We start from the raw sequence: 15,446 nt of genomic DNA on the forward strand, positions 1-15,446 counted from the left end.
GAGAGCGATGAGGGCTCCCCTCAGCCTCCTCTTCCCCAGGCTGAGCCCCCCCAGCTCCCCCAGCCGCTCCTCCCCAGCCTTGTGCTCCAGCCCCTGCCCCAGCCTCGCTGCCCTGCTCTGGCCACGCTCCAGCCCCTCCATGGCCGCCTTGGGGTGCGGGGCCCAGCGCTGAGCACAGCATTCGAGGGGCGGCCTCACCAGTGCCCAGCACAGGGGGACCATCCCTGCCCTGCTCCTGCTGGCCACACCAGTCCTGATACAAGCCAGGATGCCACTGGCCCTCTTGGCCACCTGGGCACACTGCTGGCTCATGTCCAGCGGCTGTCGACCAGCACCCCCAGGCCCTTTCCCGCCGGGCAGCTCCCAGCCGCTCCTCCCCACGCCTGCAGCGGTGCCTGGGGTTGCTGTGCCCCCAGGGCAGGACCCGGCCCTGAGCCTTGCTGACCCTCACCCCGGGGCCTGGGCCCATCGCCCCGGCCTGGCCAGGGCCCTCTGCAGGGCCTCCTGCCCCCCAGCAGATCAACGCTCCCGCCCAACGTGGTGTCGGCTGCAAACTGGCTGAGGGTGCCCTCCATCCCCTCGTCCAGATCATTTCTGTGGGCTCCCTGCTGCTGCCGCTCCCCGAGTTTTGCTGCCTGCTGTGCAAGTTGTTGTCGCCATCTCTTAACAGGCCTGAGGGTGAGGTGACCCAGCAGGGGTTAAGGTGGGCATCTTGTACGTCTGTACGTGGGGTTTCACCTTTTCAAGAGAGAGCAGCAGGGACATAAGGCATAGCGTCTTTCAGGGTATGGAACAGCTTGTCGCCTTTCCCAGTCGCCGTCAGAGTACCATGTTTTCCCTAGAGCCTTTGCAGCTCGCGGCAGGCCCCTCAGAGGTTACAAGCATCAGGACTTCACTTATTTTATGGGCCTGTAGCAGGGCCTGGAGCCTGTGGGAAGGTGGGAGGTGCTGGCAGAAGGCAGGGCACAGCTCGGAAGAGCAGCTCCCAAGGAGCGGCCGACATGGGGGGTCCAGGGGTGCAAATACGGGGCGGGAGCTGCCGGGAAGGAGCAGGCTTCCTTCCCGGAAAGTTCAGGAGAGAAGTGGTTTCTAAAGCTTTGGGCTCAGGGGATGGTTGGGAAAGGGAGGCGGGTTCGGCAGCCGTTCTCAGATGGGTTTTGCAGTTGGATTTGGGTTTCGCTGAGGCCTGGTCTGTTTTAGTCTCCCCACAGGCGATGGGAGGTACAATAAAGTCATGAGAGACGCAGCGTAAACCGTCCAGGTCTCCGCATCCCAACGTGCAGGGCCGCACGTCAGACAAGTCTCATCTCGGAAAGCATTAGGTACATTAAAATACAGTGTATATTATAATATACTGCGGCAATCCCCCTGTGCCAGCCTTTGCGCTTTGTAGCACCCTTGTTTCCAGGAAGGGTGGCTTTCTCCATCCAGTGCTTTGCATGCTCTAAGCTTAAGGCAGATGAGCAAACTCCCTGCTGCTCCTCCGGCCGCCTTTATGCCTCCTGGTGGTTTGCCCCTCCCCTTTCCCAGGGGATTGTGGGAAGGGTGGTGGGTGGAGCCCGGCATCCATGAGCTGCAATGTCTCCTCAGGGAGCTCATCTTGCTCCTGGGTTTCTCTGGTGTCCGTGCTCTGCTGTTCCTTCAGTCGATTGCAGCCTTTGAGCTGTCTAAGCTATTTGGGTAGGCGTGTTCTGCGCTGTGGCTTGTCCCCCAGATTCCCTGGCTCGACAAGTCCTTACTCATCCACTTGTTCAGAGCGGGGATTCTCACGAGACCTCCTCCGAGCCCCACGAGGACATTTCTCGGCTGGCGGCCCGGTGGACGCAGCAGAGCGGGAGCTGTAGGTGACGGCGGGGCTGCCGGGGGTGTGCCTGCCACGGGGCTGCGTGCTCAGCTCCTACAGCAGGGTCCAGAGGCACCTGCACAAGACCGAGGCGTGTCAAGAATCCTGATGCCTCACCTCCACCAATGTGGAGGCGGAAGGAGGAGGGCCCAAAGACATGTCCCTTCACGCTTGCAACAGCTGAAAACAGAGAAGGAAACTCACTAGAGCCTTTTTTACCAGCGCAGGAGGCCTCGCTGTCCCGCTCTCACCCCAGAAGCCCTCCCGTACGCCAGGACTCTGGGGGGGTGGCAGTCCCACACCCGCCGGGCGATGAACATCGCAAGGAGAAGAGGCTTCTACAGACAGGAGGTGAACAAAACCCTCTGGGAGCTGCCCAGGAGATACACGTCCCTCCACCCCGTGGGGTCTGGAGCCTACGGCTCGGTGTGGTGAGTGGGGTCCTGCCTGCGCCGAGTTGGGGGTGTTTAAAGTATCGCGCCGGGGGGGAAATGAGGAGGTGCCTGTCAGCACCCCTCCATTAGGAGAGGCCATTTGCATGTGTGATGAAGGCGGTTTGCCTCCTGCTCCAGCGCGGGCAGCGGGTTGGAGACTTGGTCACTTGAAGAAACCGAGATGTTCCCTCTTGTGGTCGCCCTGGGTGGGCAGAGAGGGGAAAGTTTCCCACCGGAGCTCACCTCGGTGGGCGTCCTTAGGCAGCGGCTCGAGGACCAGGTAGGCAGCGCTGCCAGGTGCAGCGGGGCGCCTCGGGGTCTCACCTCGACGCGGGGGGTCAGGCAGCTTTTGAGCTGCCTTGGTCTCGAGCTTGCCTTAAGGGAGGGTTTCTGTCTGGCAGCAAAGGGGGAAAAAATACCCGGGTGTCAGGAAGCCATTTGTCAACGATAACAGAGTTGGGTGCTGAACAAAACACTGAATCTCCGGGGCCGGGGTGGCTGCAGTGCGTCCTCGCTGCTTAGCGCAAGGCAGCTGATGCTGGGCTGCCTGGGGAAAGGAGCTGGACAATACATCCCCCGCCTTGATACTGCTTCCAGCTCGAAATCATAAAATAGATAGATAGAATTGTTGTAAACCAGGATCAGTGACAGACTGGGACTTCCTTCCCGGCTGATGAGAACCCTCAACCTACGAGAGAGCAGCATGAGCTGCTGTTAATTAATCAGTTGGGCAAAGGTGCCTGTAGTGAGAGCAAGCAGGAGTCAGATCTTGCCTGGTTTACGCTGGTGAACTGGAGGAGACTTTGAAAGATTAATTATGAAGCAGCCCATAGATAGGATCTGAACGGAGCCCTTGTTTCATAACACACCGAGCTAAAATAAATATTAAAAACAGGTGTGTCCCCTTTTGTAGGTGTTGGGCAAAGTCTATCTGCCGACTGTCCCGCCACGGATCCGGACACCCTGGGGCCCAGGTTCTGTCCTTGTCCCCTGGCTGCCTATTTACCAAGCGGCACCCAGTATTTCCTTTCCCCACTTTGCTGTCCGGGTGCATTTAAGCTTCTGAGATGCTTGAATGAGTCCTGCAAAATCAGACAAGACTAAACCTGAACTTTTTTTACATTTCTACAGCGTGTTCTGGTTTTTATCATAAGGGAAAGCAGGAAGACTAAAAGAAAATAGACAGGACAAAAAAGGGAAGAGGGAAATCCTTGCAAAGTTTCCTTGCCCACTGGAAAAAACCAAACAGCAATAAGACAAATCTCTTACTGGTCCCTGTGAAAGTCTCAGCTGCTCTGGAGGTCTCGGGGAGGGAGGGATGGGTGTTAAAATGGGCCCCGGGGGGGTGGTGGTATCGCATAGACAGTGCTCAGCAGGGAGGGTTCGGTGCCAATTCCCGTACAAAGCAGAGGTGGAAGCGTGTGGAGTAAGGATTTGCTGTCCTCTGCTGGGAATTGCTGGGAAGCTTTCTTATTGCAGAGTTATTCGGAGCTGCTGGCTCTCGAGCAGCTGAGAAACTAACTCAGGAAAAAGAGCAAAGATGTGTTTCTTCCCTCATTAATTCTGCCAAAATCTGCAGTGATTTGGCTTCCAGCTGAATGTAGGTGTGGAAGAAGAGTCTTCTGAGCCTTCCAACGCTGGTCTTGCCGATCGCTGCCAGTCAAGGCAGGGACACAGCTCTGCCTGGCCGGTGTCATCCCGAATTTCAGCCATTCATTAAACCTGTGCTGGGAAGAACGTGGTGGGCTCTCCCGGCTGCGTCAGCTGGGTTAACTCTTAGCTGTGCCTCCTGGCAAGGGTGACAGGAGTGCTGTTTGTGCGGGGCAGGCTGAAGCTCCATCACCCCAGCGCTCTGTGCTGAGCGGTGGGGTTAGATGCTCTGTAGGCCAGCAGCTGGGAAGGCAGGTAAGAACATGCACCCTCAGATTAGGAAACCTGCCTTGAATTCTGCAGAAGCTGTTTGACTTCGTGGTCCGAGTCCCTTCCTCTCACTTCCCTGGCTCCTCGGAAAACGTTACACTGAGCTGCCCCCTCTGCTGACAGCCGCTGAAGTCCTGAAACTGAGACAACTCTTCGCTGTCCTCCTAAGATATCCTATGCCATCTTCGGTGCTGAAGCTGCCTCGCGCGGCTGTTCCAGCGCTTCCTTTGCTTTTCCCGACTGAATGCATTGACAAAATCACCGTCACACCTCTCGCAGGATGTGTCTGCTCTTGTCACGCGCGACTTAGAGCAACTGGAAGGGACCTCAGTGGCCAAGAGCAGGGAGGTTGCCCAATGGTACCGGGGAGGTTGTGTCTGCTCGCTAGGTGAGAGCTGCTGGTAGCCCAGACTGCCAGAGGATGCACCACAACTGATTGCTTGTGGCTGACAATCGGGGAAAGCTGTGCAAGAGGCTTCCAAGATTTGCAGCAAGGAACTGATAACCCCTCCTCAGTACTGAATCGAAGGGAAAGCCATGTGGAGCGGGATATTCCTACCTCTCCTAATGCAATCAGCCCTAAACCCAGCAAAATGCACGCAAAATTTGATTGCGTTATTATAGATGGCATTTCCCTGTTTATTTAAGAAGTCTTGCCTCTGTGTGACAGCCCTGGAGGTCACGGTAGCGTTGCTTTACAGCTTTATGGTACCTGCCCCTCCCCGTCTCGGGTCCTCTGAGAGCCTCGAGGAAGGAGCGGTGGCCGGAGTCTGGCGGTCAGGGACGGCGGCGGGGTGAATCACGTATCCCTTCCGAGAAGGCAGCAGGGGAAATGTGTCTGTGGGAGGCTGGAGGACGCGTGCAAAGCGCTAATGCCGGCGTTCATGTGGGCTTGGTTACCCTGTGCAGCTAAAAGCCGTGGGACTAAACGTGCCGATCTCCAGCCCTTTCGTTTCCCCAGGAGATGAGATAAGGATTTACAAAGTGCGGGGAGCTGCTCTGGAAACCCACAGCGCGATTTGGCAAGGAAAAACGCTTTCTTCATCTGTTTGCCTCTTGGAGGGGTCAAGGAAGGGCTGAGGCACCAATGTGGAATGGGGTGCACCAAGACCCCCCTGGAAAACACCACTGAGAATCCCGAACGACAGCTATCTCTGCCTGAGGACCTCCCTCCCCACTTCTCATCTGGTGAAACCCGGGGCCTGATCAAAGAGCCTCCAGAAGCAGAGAAAGTGTCGCAGGATCGCCCTGTCCAGATACAAACAGTAAACGTGACCAGAGGGAACAACAGGTCACGGCTCCAGCGACGGCTGTTGTACCAAGTTTTCATTAGCTTTGTAAAAGACTCATTTTTCAGCCAGACCTGCTTTTACACAGCAGCATGCGTATAGCATCAAAGATCCCGAATGCAGGAGAGTTGATTCCAGCAGCCTGTATTTTCAGCGTGTGGCATCCACTGTCTTTGCTCCAGAGTACAGCGAAGGCGGCTGACGTACCTTAAAAGATTACAGCTTCCAAGCAGATGGCAAGGCAGAAATTACTTTATTCCCTTATCTCCTTGCATTAGGGACGGAGAAGGCAGAGTCAGAACTAATCCTGACCTTTAACCATTCGTGTTTCCCTCTTCTCATGGCTCTGTTAGCTCCAGCTCGTTTCTGCAGGTTAAGGGGAATAAAGATGAGCCGTTAATACTTTGCTTGGTATCCCACCTAGTCCTCCAAAGAGCACGGGCTGTGCTCTGCTGCCCAGAGTCACACAGGGTAACATCTGGGTGGGCAGAGCTCCACTGGGTTCCTCAAGGCCTTTCTTTGCTGTTCTTCCGCGAGCTCCAGAATTCGCTCTTCTCTAGGAGCAGATCTTTGGTGTTGCAAAATTTGTTAAAACTTACTGCCAATGTCAGAACTGGGTTTTATTTGTCTGCTGCAGTTCAGCCATAGACAAGAAGACAGGGGAGAAAGTGGCTATCAAGAAGCTCTGCCGCCCGTTCCAGTCGGAGATCTTCGCCAAGAGAGCGTACAGAGAGCTCATGCTGCTGAAGCACATGCAGCACGAGAACGTGAGTACTCATTTCTCTCCATTCCTGATGAAACACGGGGGTTTTCTTGCCACCTGGGTGCAAGTCCTTTCTGGTGGCATCACCTTTATTTTAATTGAGAGGTCCCGACATTTGGCACGTGCAGGCAGTCTCGGGGTTTAATTGCTACCTGTCTGCTGCGCCCCGTTGGCACCAGGCTGAAGCAGATGTGTAATGGGTGCTCCCGTGTGTTAGTAAGAGGAAAAGCAGCCGTGCAGCATAGTGAGGAGTCCTTGGATTCCTCGGATGGAGTTCTTGGTGCTCACCCATGTGCGTGTGCCTTTGGAGAGCTGCTACCTGAGGCCCACGTGCACAGCAAATGCTTTCCAGGTTTAAATGTGGACTCCTCTTCTCCATCAGGTCATTGGGCTGCTTGATGTCTTCACCTCCGCCACCTCCTTCCAGGGATTCCAGGACTTGTAAGTTTGGAATTTGCGTTCCCTCTGTCTAGGCTGAGCCATTGCCCAAGACACCTGGGACTTAGCAGTGGGATAACAGACCAGGTTGAGTCCAACAGACTGAGTTGAAAAGGGGCCAGACTAAAGCCAGACATCCCCAAGTCACAAGGAGAATCAAAAGCACAAGTCAGTTCCCATGGCTGAAACACCCAGAATACGTAAACAGATCCATGCCACGCTCACAGCTGGGAGAACGCGGTATATAGAGGCAAACGTATGTGAGAAAGAGGCGTTACATTCCATGGCGTATCACGTGTAGCGTGACCTATGCTAACGCATAACTGCTGAGCTAAGAGGCTGCACTCAGAATGGGAGAAGTATTGTTCATCAGGCCCTGGGTAATTAAACTGAGAATTTTAAAGATCTGGCTTTCTTTGCATCTTGATTCTGGCTGTTCGTTTGGGTTTTGGTGTTCTGGTTTTTTATTCTGGCATCTCCCTCAGTGTTGATGGTCAGGCTGGACGAGTCGTTTTCCCTTCCCCATCCTTGGGCACGAGCAGCGTGCACCTGGGTTTGGGTTTTTGGGTTTTCGGCTGATGGCTGGGTAGTTAGCAGCCTGCAGGAAAAGTGTTTGAAGGTTCTCAGAGCAGTTCCTGCTGGAAGACCGTCAGCTAATTAGCAGTCTCAGCAGGCAGGCCGAAGACTGAAGGAAGCTAGATGTTGTCTTCCGAGGCAGGGCTGGAGAACATTACAAAGATAAATTTGGGAGCCAACGCAGCAGTTTTGCAAGAGTCTTTAAAGCTGCGCAAGATGTTTCAGCTCCCAGATGGCGTAAAGCCATGCGGAACTGAACATCACTTGAGGTCTAAAGTAAAGTAATTCAGGACCGTTAAAGTTTGGAAGATCCTTGTTCTTACTTGACGTCAGATATCTGATTTGAGGGGAGGAGAAAGGGCAATTTTCAGAGCAGGTTGAAATCCCAGCATCACTGCAGGCTATGCTAGTTAGACATCGCGTTCTAGAACGTTCTCACAACAACTCGTCTTAGTGACAGTAAGTTACGCAGCCAAAAATAAAAACAAACCAAGTGAGAACAAGGCTAGTCTGGTTCCCTATGTTTTTCTTCTAGACTCAGGGCCTTGTCTTACTGCCTTTTAGCTACCTGGTGATGCCATACATGCGGACAGATTTACAAAAGATCATGGGACATGAATTCAGTGATGAAAAGATCCAGTACCTGGTCTACCAAATGCTGAAAGGGCTGAAGGTAGGTGGGTCTGGAGGAGTTTAGTGACTTCCCGTGTCTCCTCTACACGTCACCTCTGGGCTGACCATAACAAAACCCCCTTCCAGCACCGTATAGGAAGATTTGGGGGTTTACGGCATCCCCTGAGAACAGGTATTTGCTGTTGAACTACTCTTGTTTCCAGCACACGTCAATCAAAACGACTGCTCGTTCACATCAGCCATTCAGGTATCGAAGCAATCAGCAGTCATAGACCTTACAATGTTTTTTCTGTGACGGCGGTTGCGTCACTCTTTGACTTGCCCAAACCCTTAGCAAAACGCTACGTAGAAAGGAAGAGGCTGGTAGCAAAGGGAGCTTCTGCTGAATTCCTAACCATGGGGAGAAGACAGAGGGAATGATTTTCTATTCCATAGAATAGGACGGGATATGCTGCTTTAACTGGCTTTGAGAGAGCAGCGAGCAATCCCTGCAAACCCTCAGATGTAGAGAGAGTGTCTTAACGCTGCCCTCTGTAATATCCTTCACCTGGAGTCAGAGCTGCGGCCTACAGGCATCCATGAGTTCACCTTAACAACCCCTTTCCCCAGATCACTGGTATCTTGAGTTTAAATAAAGGGGGGAGGAACACACAAAAGGTTTAACTGGTGTGATAGAAGCCATGTAGTCAGTTTTTGCAACTCGAATCTGATTTCCAATTCTGTGTTTTCATTATGAGACCTTTTTCACAGTTTAACACCCAAACCAACAAAGTTTTCATGCCGTCTACTGACCACGTTCCTACCTGTAATCCTGATGCCTTTGTTTGATAGTTTGAAGCTTTTAGGTTATTCGCTGTAAGGAACTATTGCTCCATACCTCCTCTTCTGCTCTATGCCTCTTCTTTAGACTGGCAATATGATTACATATATTGTCAGAAATTCAGTGTGGAGATTTCTATTCAAACTGTTGCCCCGGGGGCCGGGGACCTGCAGCAGGCTGCAGAGTTGTGTTCTCAGCAAGTTCTTGGTTGTAGCTCTCGCTTCTCTGCTGGAGAACAGAAAGTCTTGTCTGCTGGTGATCACACTGTGGCTTCTCTTTTTATTGCAGTATATTCATTCAGCCGGAATCATCCACAGGGTAAGTTCATGTGCACTGTTACTCCGATTTTTGTCTGTTTAGGGGAAACATAGCTTGGTCATAAAGCTAATAAACTCCTAAACATCGTTTCACTAATAGCCCTGTCTGCTCGGAGGTCTCTCTGGCATCCTCCCTCTTCTCCCTCCTACACCCTATATGTGTTTGGATTTGCTCGTTTGTGCAGCATTTTGAGCAAAGGCTGTATTTTCTGATGAGCTGTGAATCATTTTATGATGCTTTTTGAATTAAAACTGTTTCGGAAAAAAACGAAAATAGTAATTTAAAGCTGTACAGTATAGTAGGCATGGTGTCTTTGCTGTACGGACTTGGGATGTTATGGGATCCCATCAAAGGCAAGCGGAGGTTTGGCTGAGGCTTGTGTTGATGCGCTGCAAATCAAAACATCCTTATTATTCTGCTCTTGTCTGTTGTAGGACCTGAAGCCAGGCAACCTGGCTGTGAACGAAGACTGTCAGCTAAAGGTAGGTGGAAAAGCCCCACTTTGTAGCACATAGCATATCAGATCGTGGAGGAACTGCTCTGCCAGCAGGAATTTGGCACCGTCATGTTTCCTCTTGCTTTCCGAGACTTGATTCGAGGCGTTTCATTACTCGGCGGTTGCAGGCAGTGGGAAATACTCACCTGCTGATGTAACTTGCTGAATCAGGGCCCAAGACTTGGAATGAACATCCTGTCGCTGTAATTCCTGCAGCACGGCAGTTCGTAACGACTTCCCAAACAGATTCAATACTGCTGAGCAATACTTGCGTTAGGTGAAAGATCCCTGAAGGATAACTGGATTCATCCACAGCTGCCCTTTGGTTCTCACTGACTTGATGGTTGTGATTCCAGACAAAGTTATTACCAGTATTGCTCTGAAGGGTGTGCTTGCAGCTCGCTGGTGCGGTGCTGTAGCTGTAATGTATATTACAGGGAGTGGCTCTGTTGCTCGTAAACGTTGGGTCAAGCCATGTTCATCTCCAGTATTGAGGGAGAGGCCATCCCCTGTCACCTGTAAGGTGTTTTTATAGGAAAGAGTGAGTCGTGGTGGCCTGGGAGCGTGCCTTCACCTCCAGGTTATAGGACAACTCAACTAAATGAAGCTCATAGAGTTGAAAATTAAGTTTCAAGGAAGGAAGTGACCTTCCAGGTAGCACACAGCACTGAGCCTTTCAGCAGGGTCTTCACACAACTGGTTTTGCAACCGGCTTGTAATTTACAGTGGAGTTAAGACTGCAAAACCTGTTATTTCTTTGAACCGTCCCGTGGGTGGCTGTGGTGTAGCTGGAGCTTCATTATCATCTGATTGGATCTGCTTCGTTTCCTCTTAGAAGTAGATTCTCACTTGCCCATAGGATTTCTCTTTTCTTTCCTGCCCTTCCTTCTCCCTCTTCCTTTGGTGAACTGCAGATCTTGGATTTTGGCTTGGCGAGACACGCTGATGCTGAAATGACCGGCTACGTGGTTACGCGCTGGTACAGAGCCCCAGAAGTCATTCTGAACTGGATGCATTACAACCAGACAGGTGAGCTGCCTTGCTTCAGCGGTGTGACTGTCTGGTGACGAGCCCGGGGATCCTGCTGTCACACCTGGGTCAAATATCACGTAATCCTCCAGATGTTTTTCTTCTTTATCATCCATGTCCCCTGGAGCAGAGCGAGTCCCAAAGCTGTTGCACAACTCCCAAGCTAGTGCCTGCGGGAAATGATGAAAGCAGAGATTTTCACAGCATAGAAACAACAGGGGAGGGTGGAAAATGGGATTGAAATTTGAATCAGTGCTTGCTGCAAGCAACAGCCCCAGCAATCATTGCTTCCTTTTGACTGTCCTTTTTTTAATCTACTTTTTTTCTCTCCTTTTTCTCTCTCTGAACAGTGGATATCTGGTCTATTGGCTGCATCATGGCAGAAATGCTGACTGGCAAAACGCTGTTTAAAGGAAAAGACTGTATCCTTTCAAGCTCAACCTTTTCCCTGGGAGGGGTAAATAGTTCTTGGCATGTGTGAAAGGGCTTTTATGAGTGAGGCTACTGAGAGAAATAGGTGTCAGTCTGGTTTACCAGGAGGTAATAGCAGGGACCAGCGGGTCTTTTTGGTAAGGAAAACGCAGAGAAGATAGGAGGGGGCCAAGCCACCCTTAGAAATACACCTCTGTGCTGGCTGCTTGCATTCTACATCAGCAGTCTAACCTGGCGTGGCCACAGCTCCATCCCCAAACCTGAGGGCACATGCCCTGGCAGGGTTGTGCAAGCAAAATTATCCGTTGATGAAAATGGCATCCCGGGAGGAGAGCCTTGGAGCTCTTTTTGCCAGTCTAATGAGTCTCTGCTTGTGTGGCTCTGTTGGGTTTGTATCATAACCTACTCGTAGCTCCCATGGGTCCTCGGGCTCTCCTGCACCCAGCCCACAGGCTGAGCTGTTGGGTGGTGTCCAAGGCTCACTCCTAGATGGGTGATCTTTAACGCAGCCTGCTAGACCTAGATCAACTGACTCAGATCCTGAAAGTAACGGGGCATCCAGGAGAAGACTTCGTGGAGAAGCTGGAGGACAAAGCGGTAAGAAGGTTCACTGTGGATTCAGGTCTTGCTGGCAGAGGTGTGCTGGGGAGAGGTTAACTTGGCCGTGTCTTTGAGATGGGAGAGGCGTGGCTTCTACAGCAGAGAAGAGAAGCGACAGCAATCTTCTCCCCTTGGGAAGGAAGATGTTTCTCTTTGCTAGTGGCACATCTGATGGATTTGGTGTTGCATTGGGAACTGGTGTGGACTGCAGGGATTCCTGGGTGAGGTGCCTGACGCCCCAGCAAACCACTGACCTCCTCTGTTCTCCAGTTTGGCCCTTAAAACAGGAATATTTCTGTATCTCAGTTGATAAAAATAGTTCCTTGCCAACTGGTCACTGAAATGTGACATCTGGGATGATTTGCTCTTCATTTGCCTTTGCTCATCTGAGCCATGAGACCTGTCTTTGCCCTGGCACTTGTCCACGTGCAGTAAATGTCTGTGCTTTCCTTTCTCTTTCAGGCTAAGAGTTATATCAAGTCCCTTCCTAAAATCCCCAAGAAGGATTTGTCTGTGCTTTTCCCCAAAGCCAACCCGCAGGGTAAGTCAGTCACCTCCAGCATTTCTCACGAGCTCACAGCTGGAAGGGAGGCAGGCTGACCGCCACAGCTGTGGTGATTTTCTTTCTCTTCTTTCTCATAACTTCTTGCTACTTCCTCCCTTGCAGGTTGTGCCCCTGCCCCTCCCCAGGGCAAATATGTATGAATTAAAAGCAAAATTATTATTTCTTGGCATTAGAATGGCAATGTTCTGCTGTTCATGGCCATTTATTTGAATTTTGTATTTTTTATTTGATTTTAAAATTACACGGCCTGTAACATACAATATTTAAGGAAGAGATAAACTTCTGACTCTGGTATCAACGAGCCAGAAGAGAGCGGGTGCTGGATATAACGGGATGTCTAGGTGGTGGGATGCAAATTATGGGATTAGGACAGTTGCATACATCAGCTCCACTTGGTATGAAAGTTGGGATGAATTTTGGCTGATATTGGCTTCCAGAGCTTGGTGCTTGTAGCCAAGCAGGTGATATTAGGATCGGTAGCGTTTAGATAAACAAACCAGCTCTTCTTTTTTCATTATTATTTCTCAGCCCCACATCTAAGAAATCATAGGTTTTGATAAAGTGCGAGGAGAACCCCACAGTAAATTTTTTTTTTTAGAGTACAGCTTAGATCGTAACTGTTTGTTGAACACCTGGATCTATTGATACTTAACAGGCAGCTGAAATGTGCGATTTTCAGGGTAAAAATTGATCTCTTACACAGAGCTCTTTTCCCAAGTAGATTAGAGGTGAGAGCGAACAAAACTCTTCTAAAAGCTGAAAGAAAGAAAGCATTAAGCTGTTAAAACCAAGGGGGAACAAAGCTGACAGACTTGTTGGTAGCTAAGTTTCCTGCCTTCCTGTTTACCAGGGATGTATAGATTTCTATAGAGATTACTCATATTAAGACTACTTTGAGTTGCGGGGGTCAGAGCGAAAGCAAATTATTAAAACTGAAAAATATCTTGAAGCTATCGGCTCGCTGTTTATGTTCTTGCAGCCCCATCCGCGCAGCAAGGCTTACTGAAGACTAATTTGTTATTCCTGCCCAATTTACACCTCCACTTCTGTTAGTAAGAGCTCCCTGAGGCTGCTGTTGAGCAGATTTTGCATCCCCACTGATGGGAGCTCCACGCTACCTTGGCCAGCTTGAGGAATCTCTCATTTTCAGGTCTGGAGGTGCAGTACTGGAAACGCTAGCTAGTCCCATCACTTGCAGGGCTCATGCACAGGATGCCCGTTCTCCATCGCACCTTGCTGAGCCCTATTTCTGTCTTCTACAGCAGTGGACCTGCTTGACAAGATGTTGCAGCTGGATGTGGAAAAGCGCCTTACAGCGACGGAGGCATTGGCTCACCCCTATTTCGACCAGTTCCGAGATGTTGAGGAGGAGACAGAAGCGCAAGAGTCCTATGATGATTCTCTGGAACATGAAAAGCTTTCGATAGATGAGTGGAGAAGTAAGAAGTTTATCTTCTTTGACACTCCTGTCTAGCACGGGACTTTCCTGCCCCTCTCTTTCCTGTGCACATGCTGAGTAAGGCTGCAGCTGCCTGCTGGTGCCTCGATGATCGTGCACGTCTCTCTTGCCTTGCTTTTGCTTTTATGTGTTCAGCAAAGATCCCTCCGTCTCTTCAGGCACACTCTTTTTTTACCTCTCTGCTTTCTGTCTCTTCCTCCCAGCTTGTACCTGCCATATCCTCTCCGCTGAACACCTCCTCTTTGCACATCTAACAAACTTTCATTTCTGTCCTCAAAAATCACACGTGCTAGTGATATTCACGATTATTTTGTTCTGTTTTTCAAGAGCATATTTACAAGGAGATCTTGTCGTTCAGTCCCATTGCACGGAAGGACTCAAAGAAGCGAAGCGGGATGTCGTTGTAGCGCCTGGTGCGGCTGTGGCTGGGGTTTGTTTCTCCTGGATGACGGATCGGATTTACTCCACGCTGCCTTGCTGGTGGCCATCGTTTGGCCTGTGGGACTTCTCTGTGTGCAGACACAAGGACGACGCCGTGCTGTGGGCACTGGACTTTGTTCTACCAAAGGGGGAATCACCCCAAACAGTTTTCAACACAAAAGATAAATATATTCTTGTTGAAACTTTAAGTGAGAGAATTTTACCTGGTTTTTCTTTTTCTTTTTCTTTTTCTTTTTCTTTTTCTTTTTCTTTTTCTTTTTCTTTTTCTTTTTCTTTTTCTTTTTCTTTTTCTTTTTCTTTTTCTTTTTCTTTTTCTTTTTCTTTTTCTTTTTCTTTTTCTTTTTCTTTTTCTTTTTTTTTTTTTTTTTATATGTGTCCCCTTGAGAGAGCAGGGGTTTCATTGCTGCCTTCTCATTAGTCTTTCCAGGCACAGGTTTTAGTACATTCATTATGGATAAGGTAAAGAAAAAGGTAACATTGTCCGGGAATTATTTTACCCAAGCAAAATAATCAGAAATAGCGAAATTCAGCATAGCCGGAGTTTATCCAGTCTAACTCTGAGTGCGTCCCCTTTCCCTGAGCAGTCAAACAGCATCCAGCACAGCGAGGTTGCTGGAATGGTGTCGGCTCCAGGACACCATGGGAATGCAGTCGATCGTGGGATCAGTCTGTGTTCAGAGCAGCTCCAAACTCTTGCTGTGCACACAGCTCCCTGCCAGGGTGCTTCCCCCTCTGGACGGCCGCCGCCTCCTCTTTTTTGCTCTGCTTATTTCATTCCCTGGGTTTTGATCAGTGCCGTCGCCTCCTTACTGGTAGCTGCAAACACATCCTGGGAATTCAAGGCCACTGTCCCACTCTGATAGACCGGGTATCCCAAGGAGCTGGTTATCATCAAACGGTCCTGCTGCCCCGTCTTTCTGCTCAGCCTGGTTTCCCCAACACTTCCCTCTTCGGTTCTCTCTTCGCCAGGCTTATCTGTCGCTGAGCACCCTCTCCCTGGCGTCGCCCTGCCTGCCTGCCCCAGGCTGCCTTTATCTCGGCAGGGCTGGTGTTTCCTTACGCAGCCCAGCCCTGTGGCCCCTTATATCCTCATTCCTTCTGCCCTGTGGGATCAGTTAAACCAGGGATCCTCTGCTTCAGTTCTCTTTTAAGGGCTGCTTGTTCCTCGGTATGAAGAGACATTTAAACTGATCGTTTGGAAAATAGTCAAATGTCAGTCCTAAGGCTCAGTTCTCAAAGTAACTAACAAAAAGTTCATATATTGGGGGGGGGGGGGGGAAGCATAAAAATATGTTGCATGAACAATCTAGCATTAGCAGAAAGAGGAACATAATAATTCAACTCAGCGAGCACAGAAAAGAATTTTGGATATCTTAGTTTCTTGGTATCA

At 50.5% G+C, this 15,446-nt stretch overlaps 1 protein-coding gene across 4 annotated transcripts; it reads left to right on the forward strand.

The window, feature by feature from the left end:
- The first annotated feature begins 1,244 nt into the window (after positions 1 to 1,244).
- Positions 1,245 to 15,093, forward strand: MAPK13 (mitogen-activated protein kinase 13). Of its 4 annotated transcripts, none has more exons than XM_082330422.1 (13): positions 1,245 to 1,322; positions 2,071 to 2,274; positions 6,124 to 6,253; positions 6,632 to 6,690; positions 7,828 to 7,936; positions 9,005 to 9,034; positions 9,469 to 9,516; positions 10,445 to 10,559; positions 10,910 to 10,981; positions 11,509 to 11,588; positions 12,054 to 12,132; positions 13,419 to 13,595; positions 13,943 to 15,093. In XM_082330422.1, exons 2-13 carry the CDS (start codon positions 2,156 to 2,158, stop codon positions 14,020 to 14,022), a joined length of 1,098 nt encoding a protein of 365 aa, XP_082186548.1. In that variant the 5' UTR covers positions 1,245 to 1,322; positions 2,071 to 2,155; the 3' UTR covers positions 14,023 to 15,093. The 4 variants fall into 4 exon arrangements, with proteins under 4 accessions (XP_082186548.1, XP_082186547.1, XP_082186546.1 ...); XM_082330421.1 differs by having other exon boundaries at positions 1,246 to 1,322; positions 2,066 to 2,274; XM_082330420.1 differs by lacking the exon at positions 1,245 to 1,322 and having other exon boundaries at positions 2,017 to 2,274.
- The last annotated feature ends 353 nt before the right edge of the window (positions 15,094 to 15,446 follow it).

Source organism: Platalea leucorodia (genome assembly GCF_965183815.1).
Source record: "Platalea leucorodia genome assembly, chromosome: 19".
Taxonomy (NCBI): Eukaryota; Metazoa; Chordata; class Aves; order Pelecaniformes; family Threskiornithidae; genus Platalea; species Platalea leucorodia.